This window comes from Gossypium arboreum, chromosome 5 (genome assembly GCF_025698485.1).
Source record: "Gossypium arboreum isolate Shixiya-1 chromosome 5, ASM2569848v2, whole genome shotgun sequence".
In the NCBI taxonomy this organism is placed as follows: Eukaryota; Viridiplantae; Streptophyta; class Magnoliopsida; order Malvales; family Malvaceae; genus Gossypium; species Gossypium arboreum.
Genome location: NC_069074.1, coordinates 27,882,286 through 27,905,484, shown reverse-complemented (window position 1 = coordinate 27,905,484; position 23,199 = coordinate 27,882,286). Strand labels below are relative to the sequence as shown.

At 33.4% G+C, this 23,199-nt stretch overlaps 1 protein-coding gene across 1 annotated transcript; it reads right to left on the bottom strand.

Moving 5' to 3' along the window:
• Positions 1 to 1,663: 1,663 nt before the first annotated feature.
• On the bottom strand, positions 1,664 to 4,595 carry LOC108453469 (patellin-3). The gene is made up of 4 exons (XM_017751584.2): positions 2,886 to 4,595; positions 2,650 to 2,774; positions 2,397 to 2,547; positions 1,664 to 2,231 (listed from the first exon to the last, which is right to left on the bottom strand). Exons 1-4 carry the CDS (start codon positions 4,146 to 4,148, stop codon positions 1,977 to 1,979), a joined length of 1,794 nt encoding a protein of 597 aa, XP_017607073.1. The 5' UTR covers positions 4,149 to 4,595; the 3' UTR covers positions 1,664 to 1,976.
• Positions 4,596 to 23,199: the final 18,604 nt, after the last annotated feature.

The following is a 23,199-nucleotide window of genomic DNA, read 5'->3' as shown; positions in this document are numbered from 1 at the left end:
AAATAAAATTTTTGACTTTATCCTTATTCATAACACGATAAATGTTGTGGAAAGCATAGTTAACGTTTTCTAACTTTAAAATAAGTTTGGTTAAAATATCTAAGGTTGATTATAGTTAGTGCAAAAAAGAAAAAAAGTAACCTATCTATAATAGTGGCACCGAAATTCTTGACGTAATTGTCACCTTGGTACATATATCTCAAGATTAATTTATTTGTTTTCAGTGATTAAAATATGCAGGGCATCTTTGATTAATACGCTAAAAGTATAGTTTAACTCATATATTATAAAATTGGGTGTGTATACGTTTGTTATGGATACAAACAAGTAAAATTTATGTACTAAAATATTAAATTATTAGTGGTATAAAATATGGGGTTTTTGACAATAGCACTACCACTACCTACATGCTTTAACCAATATTTATTTGGTTGATATGAATTATGAAAAGGTTATCTGCAGTTTGAACAAAGGCTTTTGGAAATGCATGTACCTAAATTAAAAAAACATACCATTGATAAGAGGAATCTCAATCATTACCAAACCGAAAAGAATGAAGAAAAGCACATTGAACCTTATCCCACATTTTATTTTCCACCACTTTTCTACTTTCTCCACCCTCTAAATATTTGTTTGGTGCTTCATATTTTTACAACTCCTAAACAATATAATGTTGACCATTCATGGTCAGGTAAAGCTAAGCTGTGGCTTCAATAATTTTTGAGCTTGTTGAGGTGAATTTACTTTACAACCCCGTATTCTATATAAAAATGGATAAATTAATTTATGTAAATTAGATTAAAGAATAAATTAATTTTTTAGTTGAATTTTCATTCTTTTATAGATTAAAACAGACGTGATTAATAAAATAATCAAACAATAATAAGTAATTTGCTATGTGTATCTCATGCTGACATATAAATATACATTTTTAACAGTAAAAATAAATAAAATTTTAATTGAAAAATCATTTTACCCGTTGATCCAATATAAATATTATTTCGCTTATTTTTTAATAAATGAGATAAAATGTAATTTAACTTTTAATACGGTACGTATTTCACTTAGCTAAAGCATATGCATAATTTCTTTTATCGATGCCCTTTCTATTTAATTTTACTTTTGGGGGAAAAAGTTAAAAAGAAGGAAAGAAAAAAAAGAAAGTGTTCTTGAATATGGAATTAATAATTATTTTAAAAGATTATATATGCAAATATAATTATCTCTTACCTTTTGCTTTTACTTGGGGAAATGGGGAATGATTACTCATCTATGGCAACTCTACGTATCCAAGTCAACAACAATAATAACACAACTTAAAAGGTAAGAAAAGTCAGAAATTTGTAGAATTATGGGTACTCAAAGCTATGTTACCTGAACTTTTTCATTTTTATGAAAATATTTGTATATGACACAAACTATGAAGTTTTAAAAACTTTTACAAATTGAACATATTCATACGCCATACCCAATGAGTGCATGTCCTATAAAAGTCCAGCATGTTATGGTTTTCATAAAAAAGTTAGAAACCATGATTGAGCTGGATGGTCAAAGATGAAACTTGAAGAGGTAGAAACAAGGAGACTAAGCTAATACCAAAGACCAGACACCAAATAAGAAGGCAACATATCAATATTCTCAACTTAAAAAGTATTTCAAATGATTATAGGTCCAAAAATTAATATCAAATTGAAATTATGGAATCTGAAAAATAGATTACATAAACCAAACAATCCCTCGTGTTCTTACAAATCTATAACAGTGTAAAAGGTTCCACAATATAGACATGATACACCAGAGAAATGTACAATGCACAACACCAGGGTAACCCAACATGCCAAGAACAACTTTCAAAACCATGAGCAACTTGCTGTCAACCATGCTCCTCACAAAGATGCAAAAACAAAGAAAAATGAACAAGTGATTTGCCCAAAATTTAGACAAGAATAAATTAAATCATAGTACGAGTAATACCCTCAGTCGCAGAAGGGTTTAACCTTAAACCTGTAGAGAAGCTTCTTCTTTTTTGAAGTTGGGTTGTCAACAGTTAGCAATACTTTACCCAGTTCACCAACTTTAAAGCTTTGAGACACAACTGGTTCATCTTTTGCAGTCATCTTGGTCGGTTTTTGAATGATAACCGCGTAGCTATCTTTCGCATCAGGCACAAATTCAGCTCCATAGCTCACCTCCCATCCAACTACCCTGATTTCCCAAACAAGAATACATTTCTGCAATGAAAAGTTTTTCCCATTAGACCTTACATTCATGATTGGCACAAAACTGAAAAGCTTACTAGCCAAATATGTTCAGTTAAAAAAAGTAAATAAGAAAAGGAGGACATGGACCAGCATGTATCATGAAGAAATAGCATGAAGAAGCAATGAAATTTGCACCTCAAAGATTGTTATTTCGACAGTTTGCTTTGTCCCTGGTTTCACAGTCATCTCAGTGGCAGGATCAGCATCACTGAATTCTGGATTGCAATCACAATAATCCACACTCAAACCACCATATTGAATTGGCACTTGCTCAGGTGGTATGTATCTGTTTTACACATCGTATAGTTTAGGATATTAATCACTAAGGACTATAAGTACTCGGAATATGCACTTTGATAACTCGAATTCATCAAAAACATTCACTCACTTGAAAAGTGTTTCAGCAGATTTAGATGGCAGTGCAATGACAAACTTGCTCTTAGTTCTTTGGGTCATAAATGGACTAATCATTGTATAGAATGCCAGATACCACCAAGGAACATTAATAAACACCTGACAGAACATGAAACCCAAATCAATGCATCTCCCAAAGAATCTAATAAACAATCAAATTTTCACACTATATATATAGGATAGTTAAATATGGATACACATAGAACACACCTGTTTTGCAACAAACTCTGGATAATTATCTTGAAGAACCTGAAGAGCCTGTTTTGTTGCCAATCTAAGCTCCTTTTTCCCAGGTCCAGGCGAGTTTTTGAGATCACTAACCTGGAAAATGGTGGAAACACCACCAGGACTGAAATCAAGCTTCCTTATACTCTTCTCCAAGAGCTGAATTCGCCATCGCAGGAACTTCATTCGCTTTTCCTCATCCGAAAACGCTTTCTGGTACAATTCTTTATTCTGGAACTCGCCATAAACGTTGTAACAAACGGGATGGCCTTCCTTATCTTGTCCATGCATGAACACAACTTTCTCCATATCATCACCAAGATCTTCATCCAAAAGCTCATCGATCCCAAACTCCTTCCTCCACCTGATCGTGTTTTTGATCATTACGAAGGCATCTTTGGCTTTGAAATCCCTTGCCCTTAAGAACTTCAAAAGGATAACATCGCTCCTTTCATCTTTTAAGAGAGGAATACCCCAAATGGATACCTCTTTTGATTCTTGTTTCTTTTCCTTTTCTGGGTTTTCTTCAGTTTTGGATTCTGAATTGAAAAGGTTAGAGTCTATTGCTTCTCTAACAAGCTGCTTCAGTTCTTCCAAAGCTTTCCTTTCGGAATCGGATAGATCAGCTTCCTTGTTGCTTTCCTCTTTGAAAGAACCCAGATTTTGAGGAACCTTTTTCTCTTCAACAGCAGCAGCCACCTCTTCTTGAGCACTAGTTGTTGTTGTTGTTGTTGTTGTAGTAGTAGTACCCGCCGCGGTAGGCTCTGCTGGTGCCCCCGTCTCTTCTTTCTCCATCATCGCCGCCAGTGACTCCGACTCCGTAACCACCTCCTGCTGCGGTGGAGCAGGCGGTAGCTGCGACTCGGATTCCGATATCACTACAGTTTCTGCTGCTGGAGCTGGTGGGTTTTCTTCCTTTAGTGCCTCGGTTACAGCAGGTGGCTCAGATTCTAGCTCCACTGCTTGCGGCGGTGGCGTCGGAGGCAGCTCCTCTTTCCCTGGCCCTTTATCCGATGAATCAGGTTCCAATGCCGCCGGTTCTGGTGGCGGAGCCTGCTCTTCTTTTTCAGCTATAGTCGTAGAAACAGATTCGGTAACAGAAACAGACACAGCTGGTACATGAGACGTCGGGGAAGGGTCTTGTTTTTCTAAAACAGCAGGTGAGTCGGAGTCGGACACCGTGGCAGAGGATGGAGGCGGCGGCGCTGCTGCCATAGGGGGATTCTGGGCTGGAGTTTCATCGGCCATGTTTGTTGGTTTGTCTGTTAGTTGTATTGTATGAGAGAGTTAAGGAGAGTGAAGTGAAGCAGAGAGAAGGGTCATAAGGGCAAGGGAAATATCTGGAACGGTAATATTTGGAAACGGAATCCTATGCTCCAATGTCTATTCTAACATTAAGACAAGACATGATCTCAGTGGACAATAAAAATATCATGATTTAATTTGATTAAACAAAAAAAAAAAATCAACACAGGACATCAAGATTTGTTCCGATTAAAGTTTTTGTCTGATAATACTCACTTAATTTTTGAATATTATAATATTTAATTTTATACATAGAAAATGTTTGAAATATAGAAATCAGAATAAAAATGAAAAGGTTATCATTTATGAATTGGTGCGTTAGTGTCAAACAAAGAAAGAAGCACCGCTTCTATCTTGCGGCCGTTTGTTTCCCACACCTTCCTATCTTCTCTTCAAATGAGAGTGTCAAACTTATGTATGGAACAAGATGCTCCGTAAAGTTTTTTTTTTCTTTATGATCAAATTATTTACCTTAATTTTGTTTTTAAAGTATAAATTTATGGTTTTTTAAGTACAGTATATCTTATTATGACACTCAATATTTATTGATGATGTTTAACAATATTATAAATATAATATAAATACTTCAAATTTTATATAATATAAAGTATTAATATATTAAAAACACATGAATATTACTTTAAAACACACATCAACGTAAAATATTTTAAATGTGATTGTGATTTGATAAAATATATTCACAATCATCTAAAATAATATTTATATTATCATAAAAAAATTATTGAGATGATTTCACGAGTTAATCAAAAGATCTAAAAGATTTATATTTTTTAATAAAAACTTTATTTTAAATGATAGTAAATATTATTATAATGATATTTTTGTTTTAATATTTTATGTAAAATCTTTAGATAAACAACTAAAACTCTTACTAAAAATAAATTGAGTGAACAAGATCAAACCCAAATTGATAGAGACTTACATAAAAATCTTTACTACATCACCTATGATTCATTTAATGAATAAAGTTTTATAAATATATATATATATATATATTTTTATGTAAACTTTATTTTCTTTCACCCACATTTGACATAACCTAATATTATAAAATATAATTAAAAATAATACAAATTGTTATGTGAATACATAAATGAATTAATATTGATATATCTTGCTCCACTACAACTCTTAGAGAACTTTTATAACAACTTTAAAGAGTAGTACATTCTTCCAAAGGACCTATGTAAAGTTTCTCCTCTTTTATATAAGCTCTTTCCATTGCCAAAAGGCTTCCAAGGGCTCTTTCCATATATCAGTACTTTTGTGCAAATCTAAGCTCAACACCTCCATTTTCAATAAACACTACTGGTGACTCTTGCCACCACTATGGTGCGAACCATCCGCAACCTCCATCACTAAGATGTAAGATAACAATCCTTTTAGATAACAAAGCAAATTTACCTCCAAGTCTACAATAATAAGGTATTAACTATTACTCACATTAAATCTTTTCTTTTAGGCTTGCCTCCAAGGCTATTTGCCTCTTTATATCTACTTCGCCAAATTCACCTATAAGTTTACAACAATAATGTATTCGTGTAGCCATAAATAGGAGACACACATCAACAAGCATTATCGCGAGAAAGGTGACTTTATAACCTTCACCTTGACTAAAGGAGGGACTATTGTTATACCTAACTTCATTACCACCCTAAGTCCCAAAAAAAAAAAATCTTATTAGGAAGTGCCCTTCATCACATCCTAATGAAGCCCTCTATACCTACATAATCATCTTATGTAGTAGAGGATTGTATCATTCCAAGAGGATCCACATCAAGCTCATCATTCTCTATATAAGCTTTTCTCATCACCAAAATGCTTTAAAGTGCTCTCTTTTCATATACCAATACTTTGCCCCTATCTCAACTCAATAAATCCAATCTTTATAAACATTACTAGTGGCTCTTGGACCCACTATGGTGTGAACTGTTTGCAACCTTCATCACCAAACCTTCCATCAATAATTAGTTATGTTTGTGGAAAAAGAGCAAAAATCTAAGGCTTAACCCCTCAATATTATTCCATTAGTCCTTCGGGTTCCATCTCTCTTATTTTTATTTAGAGTGTCTCCCTTACATTATTTTTGATGGTTCATATATCTCATTTTATTATTTGGGTTCTTTATATTGTTATGTCTCTTTTTTTTTTTGAGCTTCTTAAGCTTTCTTCATTTTTGGGTTTCGAACCCTTCCTACCAAGTGGCATTCACCACTCCTTAAAAGGCTTTCGATGCACTATAAGGGGCCACTAGTGCACCCACCAATGGGTCACCCTTGTATCTACCATGGGGCTATTCCAATGCCACTAAAAGACCACCCTGCCCGTCGAAGGGGCTACTTTGCCAACTGAGGAGCTTGGGGTCATTCTCACCCATTAAAAGGGGTCATACTCGTCTACTAAAGCCACTTTACCCATCAATAGGTCATTTTGCCCACTAAGAAGGCCAACCTCGCCCACCAAAGAGGGCACCCTCCACACTAAGTGATCGCCACCAAAAGGTATGCACACAAAATGCTTGCCATTAGAGGGTCACCCTCACACATCAAATGCCCACCACCAAATGGTTACCCTCGCATATAATGACTTCCATTCGCCCAAACTTATATCAATATCTAAGCATTGGACCTCCAATTATTCTTATTACAGTAATTTTTATTCACTATTAAACATGTTGGCTAAGGAAATGGAGGTTATCATGTAAATACTTGATTTTCAGTGGTGTAGGAAATAGTGATTTTGAAACCTTGTTCTTTGATGGTCGAGTCCGTAAATATTATTTATCAATATTTATGTAGTCATTAAAATATTATATTGAATTCTGGTCTATTAATTTTGGTTTTTTAAAAAGTTAGTCAACGTATAAGTGTATTGGTTCAAAAGTCATTGGTTTTGGAAAATGAGGTATCGAGACCTCGTTTCCATAAACTGAGCTTATAAATGTTTTAATTAAATATTTATGGAGCTATTTTATAGGTGAATTAAATTTTGGTCTGGATATTTTAGCAATTGGATGGCTAATTGAAGTACAATGACTAAACCGTAAAAATCATAAAAGTTAATCGTTATTAATTTTTATTAACTAAATGAGTCAAATAGTATTATTGAAGGGATTTAAATGGAAATTGTGCCATATTATATTATAGTTGATGTTGTTTTAAGTGGAAATATGTTAAATATAATAACTAATTAATAATAATAAAAGATAAAACATAAAAGAAAAACAAATACTCATCATCTTTTTTCATTTTTCTTCTACCAACTGAATTCACCAGGTTTGAACTAAGGAAACATTCAACCATCTTCTTCTCCTTGCATGGTAATTAATTCAAAGCTGGCTTTTCGTAAATTTTATGTTTTAGAGATCGTTGCAGCTTAATCTATCTAACTCGAGTACTAAATCGTAAAAATGTTAAAGTTTTAAATGTTTTAATTAATTTTTTTTATGTTTTTGCTGTTAAATAGTTTGGTTATAAGCTTAAATTTGATTATGGACAATTTTGTAAAGTGAAATTTGTTAAATTATAAGTATAAGGACTAAAGTCTAAATAATTTGAAATTGGCATGAAATTTTTGTAATTATTGATAATAGAGGGTGTAGATGGATGAATTTGAATTGGGTTTAAAAATTGGAGCTCAAATGTGAAAGTTGTGCTAGTTTTAGTTTTAGGGACTAACTTGAATAAAATGTAAAAGTTTAGGAAAAATTGAAAATGAAATTAATAGGTCGTATGCATGTATTTGAGTGTTGTAATATATTTAAATTGATAAATTGAAGTTAATTATCATATTAATCAAGGATTGAGCAAATCAGAGCTTAACCGTAGAAAGAGGAAAAAATTATGAAATAGTCTTTAGTGTTGTATTTGTTGTACGTTTGGTTAGGTAAGTTCATATGAGACTTAATTTATTAATTGATGATATATTTGTATTATATTGTTTTATTTTATAGTTGAATTGTTATTATATAATATCTTTGGCATCAAAATGATTAAATTGAAAAATATAAAATATCTATATGTGAAATAGATCTTGTTGGGTAGAAATTGATTAATGGTATGAAGTAAATACTATGGAATTGAATGGATTATAAAAGGGTGAATGTTATATAATATAGGTTAGATTAGTAAAAATTGAATTGGTATAATTTGGGTACCATATTGATTATGAAATTAATATGTATATAATGATATTACATAGTTTAAATGTATATAATGAAATTAGTTTAACTGGAGTTTATGGTTTGTAACTTCATAAATTAATTCATTTAAATTTCTATATACTTTCATTGCTTAGCATGATCAAAGGTAAAAGTAAGTTGAAAATAATTGATGGAATCAAGTTGTTGTGAAATGTTGATTCTCTCGATGAAGAACTAAACTGTATTAGATTGAAAAATGTTATGTTGTGAGATGACTTATTGAATTGAGTTATGAATTTTAGTTGTTGGGACATAATTAAAATTTTATGGAGAATTCGTTACTTAGTAAATGTGCAAGTAATGCTTCGGTTTATCTGATGAGGCACTGGATGTCAAATTAAATCGATGAGCACTAGGCGTAATTGATTTACTTTGGTTGTCCGATGAGGCACTGGGACCCCAAATGTATCGATGAGAGTCGGGAGTAAATTATTCACTTTGAAAGATTGGTATGAAATTTGGAGTATGGTATGTTAATACGTTATAAATAGTACATTTGGTATAATGTTATGTTTTAATAAAACCTTAAAAGTTCTTTTAAAATATTTTCATATTGATATTGCTTATAGTGATGTCTCTGTATGGATTACTCAATGTTCAGTTGTTTCCGTGAATAGGCTAGATTTAGTACGTGATCTTGTACATCGACTTCAGCATCTAGTGAAGATCTCAAACTCAATAATGTTGGTGAAGTTTTGTTTAGCTTAATGACATGTACCTAGGGAGTCTTATGTTTATGCTATGTTATATCTTTGGATGAATTTGACATATTAAATATCATATGTATATATATACATATAAGTAAAGTGTTGATAATGATCTTATTGTTGGTGATCTTGTTGAATAGTTTAGACATATGGACTTAGTTTCTTATATGATAATTAGGTATTGTGCTTGAAATGTGTAACACCTCTAACCCATTTCCGTCGCTGAATTAAGGTTACGTAGCATTATGACACATATCAAAACAATTTATATCATTAAATCATTCATTTATTAATTTAAATGAAAACATTCGAATCTACATCATTCATAGCATAATCACATTTACGAGCCTTAAAACGAGCTTACGGGGCCCTGAAATTAGTTTGGGAATAATCAGGAACTAATTTGAACCAAAACAAAAATATGGAAAAACTTGAAAATTTTGAAAATAGGGGTCACATGGCTGTGTGGCCAGGCCATATGACAGAACCCAGACCGTGTGGCTCAGAAACATGGTCGTGTGGTCAAACCATGTATAATTCAAAATATGAGTCACACGGTCGTGTCTCAGCCGTGTGCTCGCCTGTCACACATTCATGTCATAAACCGTATGCCAGACCGTGTGTGTATTCGAAATAAGGTCACATGACCGTGTCGCCAGACTGTGTAACTCTCTGAGACCATGTGAACAATCCTACACTTAAAATCAAAATGACATACGGTCATTTGGTATGACTGTGTGTGGCACATGCTCGTGTGACAACCCATGTCCTAAGTCATGAGCACCTAAATTAGCTTCCAAAAGAAGGTAAAACAACACTAATTCCTTAGGTACCAAGCCAAACCAAATCAGCCATAAACATGCTTTCAGAACACTTATAATCAAACCTAAAACATACCAAAACATCCCAGCCTAAGTACCTAACCAATATGCCTTCATTGGCACCACATATAAACAACATTTATCAACCAATTCAATTTATTCATTCAAACCATCTAACTAGCAATAAACATACCAAATTTGTTACCAAATAGTCATCCACAAATACCATTAAACATGCCTTAAATACACATTACCAAGATGTTAAACATGCCATATATATACTAACTTTGCACAATAGTATATTTACAACCAAAGTACTAAAACATGCCCAAATATTTTCAAAATAAGCATCCTATATAGAAGCCACAATTAACAACATTTCAAGACTTCAAAAACTATTGATGTTAGATGATGTTAGGTGTGAGCTCCGCTGATCCGATCAACACATTCCACATATTCAAAATCTATAGAAATTAATAACATAAATAAGTATAAGATCTACTTAGTAGGTTCATACATTTCAATTCACTAACTCACCATGCACGTTTAGTTGCTAATTGCATATAACCATTCAAGTAAAAACCTTATCACAACATACATCAACAACTTCGAGTCAGTAATCAATAAATATACATGTACTCAGATTTATAAAACCTTATCATGTTCACATTTATAAAACCATTTAACAATGTATATTCAGTAGTTTTTCAATGGAACTTCATAAAAGAATTCAATATACAAGCTTAGAAAATAGATAAAACTCGTATGAGCTAATATGGCACAAATATATATGTGTTAGGTTACTCGTCTGGGCTATACTAATGACAACACAAAAGAAATATAGCCTAGCCAAGGCTATGTATACATGTAAGGTTACCAGTCTAAGCTAAACTTTTAAAACGAAAATAGATTACCAGTCCAGGCTAAATCTGTGTCACATGTATATTCGAGTCTGCAACAAATGCTGAAGCACGGTCCAGAACAAGAATCTTTCAGAAACCTTGTATACAATACTTTTACTTGTTCCATTGAAAATATTTCAAAAATCCAATTTATTACTATAAGTCAAATTTTCAATTCAACAATATATATGTATAATTTAAAACATTTAATATCAATTTGTAAATTTAGAAAGTAGTATGAACTTACTTGTTAGATGATTCAGCTATCAGAGATTAATCGACAATTTTCCTTTTCTACGTATGTCCTCTATTCGTTGAGTTTCTTGATCTAAAACATAGTTTAGTTTAATTAAATCAATTAAAACCAAATAAACAATCAATTTATGCATTTAAGTCCATTTATTCATATTTACAAATTTACCCCTAACTTTACCCTTTATACAATTTAGTCCCTAAACCTGAAACTATCAAATAGAACATAATTAAGCTTAAATCAAGCTAGTCGATTTTCCTATAACCCATGAACAACTCATATATTTCTCTATTTCACAATATTTTCATGAGATTTTACAACTTTAACAATTTAGTCCTAAAACATCAAATCACTAAAAACCACTTTACAAAATAATCATATTTAGCTATCAAACTTACAAAACTATCATAAAACTTCAAAAATCTCACAATTTCAATAATGGAACATTTCAAAACATTCAATAATTTAATGAATTAACACATGGGTTAGCTAGATTAAGCTATAATGATCACAAAAACATTAAAATTACTAAAAACTAGAATCAAAATTACTTACATGCAAGCTAAGGCATGAACCTAATATTATAAGCCCTACTTCAATAGTGTTTTCAGTGGTGAAGCATAATGGAGAAAAAGATGTTCTTCTTTTTCTTTTGTTATTTACTAGACTGCCCTTATTATAGCTTTAATAATCAACATAACAATTGTCCATAATCGTCCACCATAAATACTTATGGTATAAATTCATATTACTTTAACCATTTAACACCTTTAGCTAATAGAAACTAACTTTTGCAACTTTTATGAATTAGTCTTTTTTACTTAATTAACTATCTAAACGTTAAAATTTCTTAACCAAATTTTAATATGATATTGTAGAAACTCTATAAATATTAAATAAAAATAAAAAACTGACATACTAGTCAGAATTTATGGTCCCAAGACCACTGTTCCTGACCCCACTGAAAAATAAGATGTTACAAAAAAGGTTTGGTAAATGAATGGTGTGCTTGTGTTAAGTTTGGATGAAATTGGTAAGTTTAGTACATATTGGTAAGATTGATTTTGAGATTGCTTGAATGATTAAATTTAGGTATGTTTTGTTGATTGAGTTAAGGTGCCATTTGAGGCATATTGGTATGGTTTTGAATGTGGTATTTTTGGTGAATTATATACAGGTTATAAGTATGTTTCATGATGTTTTGACCATGCCTTTATATGGGTAAATGTTGAGCTTGATTTTAGGGACTTATAGGTCACTTTTGGTTCCATAAGGTCATGTGCCACACATGGTTCCATGACACGACATCAGGTTGTTACACGGGTTGGGACACGCCTGTGTGACCTGTTGTTTTTATGCCTGCATAATCGCACTCAGTCATAGCCTGTTACACAGCCTAACAACATAGTCGTGTGACAATTTTGAATAATTTCACTTTTGACCCACATGACCTCGACCTTTCACACGGTCAAGGGACACGATCGTATGACCTCTATTTACAAAATTTTCTCATCTTTTTGTATTAGTTTCAAATTGATCCTTGATTGATGTCGAGTTAATTTAAAGCTTTCGTAAGCTTGATTTAAACTCTAATTTGGTAAACGTTTTGTATTTGTCTGGAGCATTCTATTACTAGGGCTCAGTGACTGGATTGGGTAAGGGGTGTTACATATCATCCTTATTATATGCCAAAAAAGCTATCCTTAATGGAATGAAAAAGTCTTCAAAGTAATCAAGACCCACTCAAATAAATGAAAGATAAAATGGAAACCACACCAAAATAACATATGAATAACAAGAAAATCAAGCTCTCTTCACTAAATTTGCTTTTACAACCATCTTATTTTGGCTCCATTCATCTCTTAAGTAGAATGGAAATACGTATTATTTCCAAAATTGTGTGCATCTATTTGACTACCTTTTCAAGTACTCGTCAAAACTCATTTGTGTTTATCTAAGAAACATCTTTAAAAAGTTTACAAGTATCTCTTAAGTAGAATGAATTGCGTGTTATTGCCAAAACTATTAAAAATTTGTTTTGTAATGCCCCAAAAAATTTTATTTTGGTTTTGTGAAATTGTGATACAAATATTTGTATCTGCTTCAGTAGTTAAGTATTCTGGGTGTGTGTGTGAGGTCCCAGGTTCAAGCCTTACTTGGGATTAATTTTGGTATTTTGAAGAATAAAGCCCTATCCATGGTTAATAGACTTTTAAGTAATGGTTGGTAAATTTATGACGGAATGGGCCTATTGGTTTGATGGTTAAGTGGTGTGTTGGTGTGCTATAGGTTTTGTGTTTGAGTTTGGGTAGGAGCTTTATTTTTGTTACTTATGTTGTATGGGAGTTTGAAGGGGGTAAAATACTGTAGTGGTTGAGTGAAGTTTGAATTTGGTTGTTGAGGGATAGTAGGAGTGTGCTGGATAGTTTTTAGGAGAAAAATAAGAGATTAAGGGTGGTTATCATATGTTCTGCCAGTCTTTTCTTTTTTCCCAAAAATCTGTACGTTTTTCCTGCCGAAATTCTCCTCTCTACTTCACTATCATTATCGTTTCTTTTATTTTTTATTCATTCTTTATGCAAGCAAGTGTCTGAGGATCATTATTTTCGTGCTTTTGAGCCTTGTTGGTAAGTTGTTTAAATGTGTTTCATAATGGTAACAAATATTCTGTTAATAGGGGTTGATTTTTGGTATTTAAGTGGAAGATAGGATGCGGTGGTTAGACAACCAGAGCTTGAGTGTTACGAAATTACCGCTATTTGCGTGAGGTAAGGACTTCATTAGATTAAAGGGAGTGTTCCTTCTAATGGTAGCTTTTAGAATCGTGAATTAAGTGATTAATTAAATGGTATTTTGGTCAAATATAGGTTCTGGAGTGCTCGGGGTTCATTTCAGCATCAAACCGTAATAAGTGTGTACCCGAAATAAAGAAAATGAGATTCAGCGAAAAGCTAAAAAAGTGTTTTGTCGATGCCACATGAGCTTGTGGTCGCCTTTGTGGTAGGTCGTGTGAGGGGACATGACCGTGTAACTAACGAGGCCAAGTCGTGCATGCAGGACACGACCGTGTGGTGGCAAGGCAGGCCGTGTGCAACACACGGGCTAGACTGATTTGGGCAGTGTGGGCCACACAGGAGTGTGGGCCTACACGGGCAGGCCACATAGGCGTGTGAGCCCATTTTTCTGGAATATTCTATAATGTTGCACGGGTCACCCTAATTGACTGTGGACCTACTGTTGGGTTGGTAAGCTTTACTTAGACCCCTAATTATGTGATATAATTGTATGGTGTCTGACTGAGCATGATATCTGTATTGAACTGAATGAATGTTCTGTTATTAGCATGTTTGCATGTCATTTATGGTATGTTGCATTACATCGGGGTGGGATGATGATATTTGGAAGAAGTATCTGAAAGGATCTTAAGCTTGTTATCTGGCAGCTCAGCTGCAAACTTTTGATTATATGCCGCATTTCAGTACCGTATAGTGTGATGGGTGGGTTGATTTAATCCCCATATGGTGTGTAGGGCTGGACGGAGATAGTGTGTAGAGGTTGGTGGGTAGGATTTTGATTTACTGTATCTGCATTCTGTATCTGATATGGGTCAAGACCCTAATATAATTCTGAGATTGTATCTGAATGGGCTAAGGCCCAAATTGATTCTGTAATGGGCTCAGGTCTGGACTGTAAATGATTGTATCTTGATATATATCTATGTGCCTAACTTTTTGTGGGGATTACACATTAAGTTTGCAAAAACTCACCCATTTCTGTTTAATCTGTTCAGGTAACCCTCAGACTTAGGTGGATAGGTGCAACGGAGGACTCAACGGTGACCACCACTATGTTGAACTGCCTTATTTTGTTTATTGGTTTTATACGATTTCCCTTCTATTATTATGGGTATTGGTTATGTAAATTTTGGACTTGGACTGTTTGGTTTTTAATTTGGGACTTTATACAGTTTTTATGGATCTTTAAACTGCAAGTCAACAAATCAAGTTTTTCCTAAAAACTAAGGTTTTCGTAAATAATGAAGGTTTTTCCTAAACTAATTGGTTACAAAAGCTTCTACTTAATAGACAAGTTTTGAGGCAAATCATTTAGTGCACTTTTTTTCAAGTTAAATAAAAGCTATGTAACTGGATGGTTTTAACTTGATAAGCGTTTTCAAAATCCATTCCATGTGACATTGTCAGATTAGGCCATAACGTCTAGGCCGAGTTTGGGATGTTATATGTTTTGTAAGAAAAGCCTTTACATATCAACCTAGTCTCTTAAGACATGTAGCACCCCTAACCTGTATCCATCGCCAGAACAGGGTTACGAGGCATTATCGAACAATACACATCGTTCACATACATAACATATACATTTATGCATTCATATATAAAATCCAATCAAATCATTCATATTGTCCCTTATAAGGCTTTACGAGACCTTAAAACATACTTAGAAGTGGTTCGGGACTAAACCGATAACATTTGTAATCTTTGAGAAACTTAGAAAATTTTTCAACATTTAAGGGTCACACGCTCGTGTTAACAGGCCGTGTGCCTCACATGGCTATCAGACACGCCCCTGTCATAGGCCGTGTGAAAACAAGACATACATGCTGACTTGCACCACACGGCCGAGGACACGCCTATGTGCCAGCCCGTGTGCCACACACGACCAATAGACACGCCCGTGTGTCTAGGCCGTGTCAAACCTGTAGGGTATACTGACTTTAATTCAAAGGGTTACCCTAAGGGACACAAGGTTGTGTAGCATGACTGTGTGTCGCACACGGCTGAGACACATGCCCGTGTCTCTGCCCATGTGGACAAAAATAGGCCATTTGTAAAGTCAATTTGCCACTCTTCTTTTATGCACACAAAGCAACCTATATGGTACCATTTCAATACATATTTTAGCAACCAAAACATGTTATTCCATTCACATATCATGCTATCTATCCACAGTCATTTCAACAACTAAATTTCATATTAAAAAACATACCAAATTAATATGCCAAAATCATCAAGACTTACTTAAGTTCTATATGCATTTCCTCATCAAATTATCATCTATATCATGACACAAATTGCACCATAACATCATCTCAAAATGCATTAATACATCATCTAATAATTAACCAAATGAACATCCATTTAGCTATATCAACAACTATTTCAAACATACCAAAACAAGCCAACATATAAAGCATTATATACATCACATATATCACTTATCAAACATATAATTCAAGCCAACTTAAATGGCCACACACACCAACATTTGCAAGCCAAATCTCATGGCTAATACATAACTCAAAACATACCAAGATGACACTAGCCTACACATGTCATACACCAAATATACAAAGCTTCAAAAGTACCAATAAAATGATCGATAGTGTGATGACACTTCTCGACGATCCTCGAGTCCAAGTTAGCTTTGATTTTCTATAAAACATAAACAAATAACATACAGAAAGCTTCATAGCTTAGTAAGTTCATACTAAATATACTCAACAGTTCATAATATACAAATCATCAATTTGTAATAATTAATATCTAAATCATAGTGACCAACAAACTTTCCTCGTACTTATTCAAGTGTTTATGAACAAGTTCATAACTTCTTTTATTTGAATTTCTTGCTTTATATGTACATACCTATACAAATTCATATCGACTCATACCTTTACGTGATAATGTTGAATACTCGATATCTCACACACTAAGTGCCAAAACATAACTGAAGTTATTATAATTTAACACACTAAGTGCCTTTCACAGTCGAAGCTATCTCAGTCTCGCACACTAAGTGCCATATATAGCTGAAGCTATTCCGATTCGCACACTAAGTGCTTTATATAGCTGCAGCTATCTCGATACGTACATTAAGTGCTTTATATAGCCGAAGTTATCTCAATACGCACACTAAGTGCCAAACATAATTGATTCATCGTCGTACACAACCATCGCCTCATATATATATATATAATTTATAAAATATTAAAGCATTAAAAACATAATTGTAACAAATTTTATCATATACGAACTTACCTCGGACGTAAAAACGACGAAACTAGTCGATTAGTCGATTAGTCGAGTACTTTATTCTTGCCTCGATCTAAGTTCGGGTTCCTCTTTTCTTGATCTATATTATAACAAATTCAACTCATTTAATCACACAATCTTTCAATTTAGTCCACAAGACACATTTGGGCATTTTTACACATTAGCCCCTAGACTTTCACATTTAATCAATTTAGTCCCTATTTCTCAAATACATCAAATTCACATAATTCAATTTAATCCATGCTTAGTCAAATTACCATAATACCCCTAGCAGCCCATATTTCACATTTATTCACACTTTAACCCCATATTTTCATCTTTTCACAATTTAATCCCTAATTTGTATTTTTACCAAAAATCACTTAACAAAACATATTAATCTGTCAACAATTATTCATTTTCCATCATCAACACTCAAAAAATATTTCAAAAATTGAGGTATGGGCTAGCTAGTACTCAAAGCAACAATTACAAAAACATAAAAATCATCAAAAACAGATCAAAAATCGTACCTTAATGAGCTAGAAATGCTTGGCCGAATGAAAACCTAACCTTAGCTATTCCTCTCTTCAAGTTTCGGCTAATGAAGATGATAATCTAACAAATTTTAGCTTTTGTTTTATTTATTATATCATTTATTAACCATTTACCAATTTAACCTTAAAATTAATTCAATATTTCAATAATGCCAAACCAAATATCATCGACTAACTCACGATAGGGCTATTTACCACATAAGGACTTTAGCTTTAAAGTTCTATAGCTATTAGACATCTTTAGTTAATAGAACAACACTTTTACACTTTACGCGATTTAGTCTTTTTTTCTCAAATTGAGCAATTAAACAATAAAATTAGCTTACGAAATTTTCACACATACATACTAGTATGCTGCAAATGCTAAAAATAATATTAAAATAACTTTCTAACATCAGATTTGTGGTTCCAAAACTACTATTCTAATTTAACTAAAATCGGGTTGTTACAAAACATGCATTTTTAAAAGGGAGCCTTTAAAAGACATCAATCTAACCTCTTCAAGTGCGCCCTCTTAAAGGAGAGCCTTCAAAAGGCATTAATTTAGCCCTTTCAAGTGTGTTCTCCCTTAACATCTTTAGGTGTGTGCTTTAAAAGGAGAGCTTCTGGAAGGCATCAATCTGGTCTCTTTAGGCATGCCCTCTTAAAAGAGACCCTTTGAAAAGCATCAATTTAGTATAAACGTCTTATTTCACTTAATTAAATTAAGCTTGCCTTTCAAGTTGTCTTATTTTACTTTACCAAATTAGGCTCACTTTTAAATGAGTCTTATTTCACTTCGTGAAATTCACCTCTAAGATGTCAAATAGCAACACTTTCAAATAACAAAATGAATTGAAAATACAAGAAGAGAAGAACACGTAAAGGGTTGCAATCCTAAAAGATATTAACTATTACTTGGCATTAACTCTTATTCTTTTAGGCTCACCTAAAGTGTCTTATTTTGCCTTTTCAGTCGTACTTCGCTAAATTTTTCTTTAAGACTACAACAAGGTATTCTTATCATCATAAAAAAGAAATACTTCACCAAGAAGCATTGTTTTGGGAAATGTCACTTTATAACCTTTCTTCAATTGGGAGGGACTACTGTTATACTTATCTCCACTTCTATCCTAAGTCTCAATAGGACTTATTCAGAAACCACTTCCATCACATGTTAACGGAGCCTTCCATATTTTGTAGGCACCCTATGTAGTTGGGCATCATTCAAAAAGGACCTACGTCAAGCTTCTCCTCCTCCTCCATATAAGCTTTTAGAATGACCAAAAAGACAAGATACGAGGGTGTATTTGTATTTATATATATATATACATATTACATTTAGCTCATAAAATGTTCCTTAAAAATATATCAATAAAATAAAAAATTGAAAAAGTTGTAAATTAAATTTTAATCTTAAAACAATAAAACTAGTACTTCACCAAGAAGCATTGTTTTGGGAAATGTCACTTTATAACCTTTCTTCAATTGGGAGGGACTACTGTTATACTTATCTCCACTTCTATCCTATGTCTCAATAGAACTTATTCAAAAACCACTTCCATCACATGTTAACGGAGCCTTCCATATTTTGTAGGCACCCTATGTAGTTGGGCATCATTAGAAAAGGACCTACGTCAAGCTTCTTCTCCTCCTCCATATAAGCTTTTAGAATGACCAAAAAGACAAGATACGAGGGTGTATTTGTATTTATATATATATATATATATACATATTACATTTAGCTCATAAAATGTAACACCCCAAACCCGGCCTAGACGTTATGACCGGATCCGACGTGCCACATCAAAAACGTTAAAAACATTTTTCCATTCTAAGTTCAGAAAATCGTACTTGATGTTCAAAGGTTTAATTCATTAAGGGTTAAAGTGAATGGAAACTGTGCACCAGGTAGGAATCCAGAAAAGAGGAGGTGAGTCCTTCGGACTGCTTAAGTACCAAGCTCTTTCGGATCCAATCCTAGACATGCACACCGCCATTGCCACACTCCAACATCGTGTATTTCCTTAAGTTACCTTTGTAATTATGTTCATTTTAAACTAAAATATATTTAATTTTGGGAAAACGTTATCACAGTAGAAGCCTTGTTCGAGATCGTGTTACTTTGAAATCAATTTATGGTTTTTGAAAACGAACCCTAGATCTAGCCCATTTTGATAGTTAATATAATTTAAGATCATCATGATAAGTTATAAATCAAAACCCCCCAAAAAAAATCATAAGCGACCTTATTACATAAAAAAACCCAAATCATCAAAGTAAAGAAAATTGAAGTCCAAATCACCAGAAGAAATCCATATTGCGAGCAGTGGCCACTCCGAATCCTCGCAGACTCCAAGTCCACTATGGTGGGATTACTGCATGGATGAAAATAGGGGATGAGTTTGGGGAAACTCAGTGTGTAAAATTAACCCAACCATAGCCCATATCAGCTCTAACCATAGAAACAGAATAGATTGGCCTTAGCCCAGAACAGTATACAGAATTAAGCCCATAGGCCCATAACAGATCAGATCAGATATTTCATGTATAATGCAGAACCCAACCCATAACCAACCACATACACCCCTTTACCAACCTTTCACCATGTGGGGAGACTACTCGACCCACCCAACCGCTACACGCCACAAAATTATGCAGCATGGCTGCCAGAACAGATAACGTGACAGAGTCACCAGATAGAGATAATCGTGGCAGAACTACCAGAACAGATATATGTGGCAGAGCCACCAGATCAGATAATTTGTGGCATAGCCACCAGGACGCTTCCTCCATAATATAACCCATGTCCCCATGCAACAAATATTCATTCATGGCATACATCATACAGATTTAAGTCAACATGCTTTTCGAACAAAATTAACCCTAGGGGCATATTGGTCATTTACACCTAGGGGTATCATGGTAATTTTCCATACATAAGGGTATTGTAGTAATTTAGCTACTTTTAGGGTTTTCATGCACATCCTATCCATTTACGTACTATCAGAATACTTACCGCGCATACTTACCAAATTGAGCCCGTTGGTCCATGAACCCGATTTTTGGCCCATTAAGCCCAAGTTATCAAAATGCACGAAATCGCACGTCTGCATGATTTATTACCTTCGAATACCAAACATACAAACCCAACTATCTTACGAGCATTCGACACTTTTCGCAAATTCTCAAAATACCAACTTTTGGCATTTTGACTTTTCGCTTTTGCCGATCTAGTCTATGAGAGGTGTCGATTACACACCTATTTTATGACGATTCACGACGAGATCCACGCATCGAACGCCTACAATTATAGTACTACCACGTTAATCTTACTACCAAACGAACTACATATTAACTTCTTACCATATTCGCCAACAACACCTTAGGCCTTAGCGTTCCTACCTTTGCAGAAAATAGTGTCTCGATCCGATCCGTTCGCTCCACTTGTCCAAGCCCTTGATCGTGACCTCTTAATCACACTATTACCAAAATAATACTATTATCACAACCCCTTAGGGCTACAAGTCCAAAAACGACAACCTCCCTAACCTTTTAGGGATTCCGCTTTTCTTAAAATATGCAAGATAGACTAAGTTGGAAAGACTTACCACCGATTCTTCCATCAACGTTCCCCTTAGTTCCTACTTGATTCGATGCGTTCTAAGCCCTCAAACGATAACAAAAGTCGAGCCCTCGGCGATCTCGATGATTCGGCTATGTCCCTAGGATAGTGTGGGAGTTTGACTTTTGCAAAAGTGTGAGAAAGATAAAATATGAGGGTTTTTACTTGTGGTATTGTCGACTGAAACCTGGGGTTTAGAGGTTGAGAGAATCGGCCAAAGATAATGAGAAAAATAAGAGATTTGGCTAGGGAAAAATCGGTACAAAAGGAGTTAAGTTTTCGGGATTTCGGGATTTGAGGCAATCGGCTATAGTCTTAAAAATAATGGAAGGAAGGTGGTATAGAGTAGGGTGGATGAAGGATTCGGCTATGGGGAAAAGAAGAAGAAAAGAATAAGTAGATGGAGAGAAGAGAAAAAGAAAAGAAGAGGAGAATGGTCAGGAAACGACACCACTTACCACTAATGCCGAATTTATACTGGCACTAACCCTAGCCGAAATTCCCATGCTAAAGTCCCTTGGCCGGCCACCTCTTGTTTCTTGATCAGCTCCTAGATTTCCTCCCTTATCTGCTCCTAAATCCTATCCCTTATCAACTCCTAAATCCTATCCCTTATCAACTCGACTTTCACTTCAGGTCCACTGCTTACCTTTTCTGAACATAAAAATAATAATTCCCTTAATATGTTGTCATTGTGACTTGAACCTCAGCTCTCCCTATCATCCACACACCACTTTTATAGCCTTGCCAGTGGCGTCACATGCCACTTTGCCACTTGCTTCCTTATGTCTTATTTTACCCAAATAATATTTAAGACCCTTGTTAACAAGAACCCCTTTTTCCTCTTATGGATTAAAATCACCTAAAATTACCGGGTTTTAGCTTAAGCTTGGGCCTTCTAGAGCCCACTAACATAATTAAACCTACGCCAAACAGTCAAAACACAAAAATTCCAAAATTCACCAAAATTAACAGAAGTCCCAAAAATTAGGGCGTTACATAAAATGTTCCTTAAAAATATATCAATAAAATAAAAAATTGAAAAAGTTGTAAATTAAATTTTAATCTTAAAACAATAAAACTAGTAATAAATTTAAACTGGAATATGAAATATTTACCTAGATGAAAAAAGGAACTCATTAGAATTGTTTGAATTTGGAAGTAGTAAATATTTTATACGAAATTACGTTGTAGCATACGACAATAAATATCCTTAAAATTACTTTCTTATAAAATAACCTTATAAGAAATTATACTGTACCATACAATAGCAAAATTACTTTTGAAACAAGAAAAGAACTTTCATATATATTCAAAGAAAAGAACTTCCTTAAAAAACACTTTATAGGAAATTACACTATACCATGCAATAGTAAAATTTATTTTTAAATGATAAGTTTCTAGAATTATATATATACTAGAATATGTAGTGGGATATACATGATTTTTATTCAATCATATACACTAAACTCCCAAAAAAAAAAAAAAACACCCAAAACACTTGCATCAATTTAAATGCGAATTTGTATTAAATGTTATAACTATAACTTTATTCTTTTATTTAATTAATATTTGTATACTATTTATATTTAGATTTAGATATTGCAATTATTAAATTTTATTTTTACAAAATTAATATTTAGATATTATTTTGTATTAATTTTCTGAATCAAACTAAAAATGTTATTAAATTTATCATAAAGAAAATTATCCTATAAAAATTAAATTAAAAAACTTTAAAAGGACCAAACACAAATTTATCCTTTTTAAACACTAACTATAATATTAAAATTTTTAAAACTTAAAACTTAAAGGACTTCAAAAATAATGTTACAAAATTTGCTTCTGTCGCCTATAATTTGTGCTAGTTATTACTTT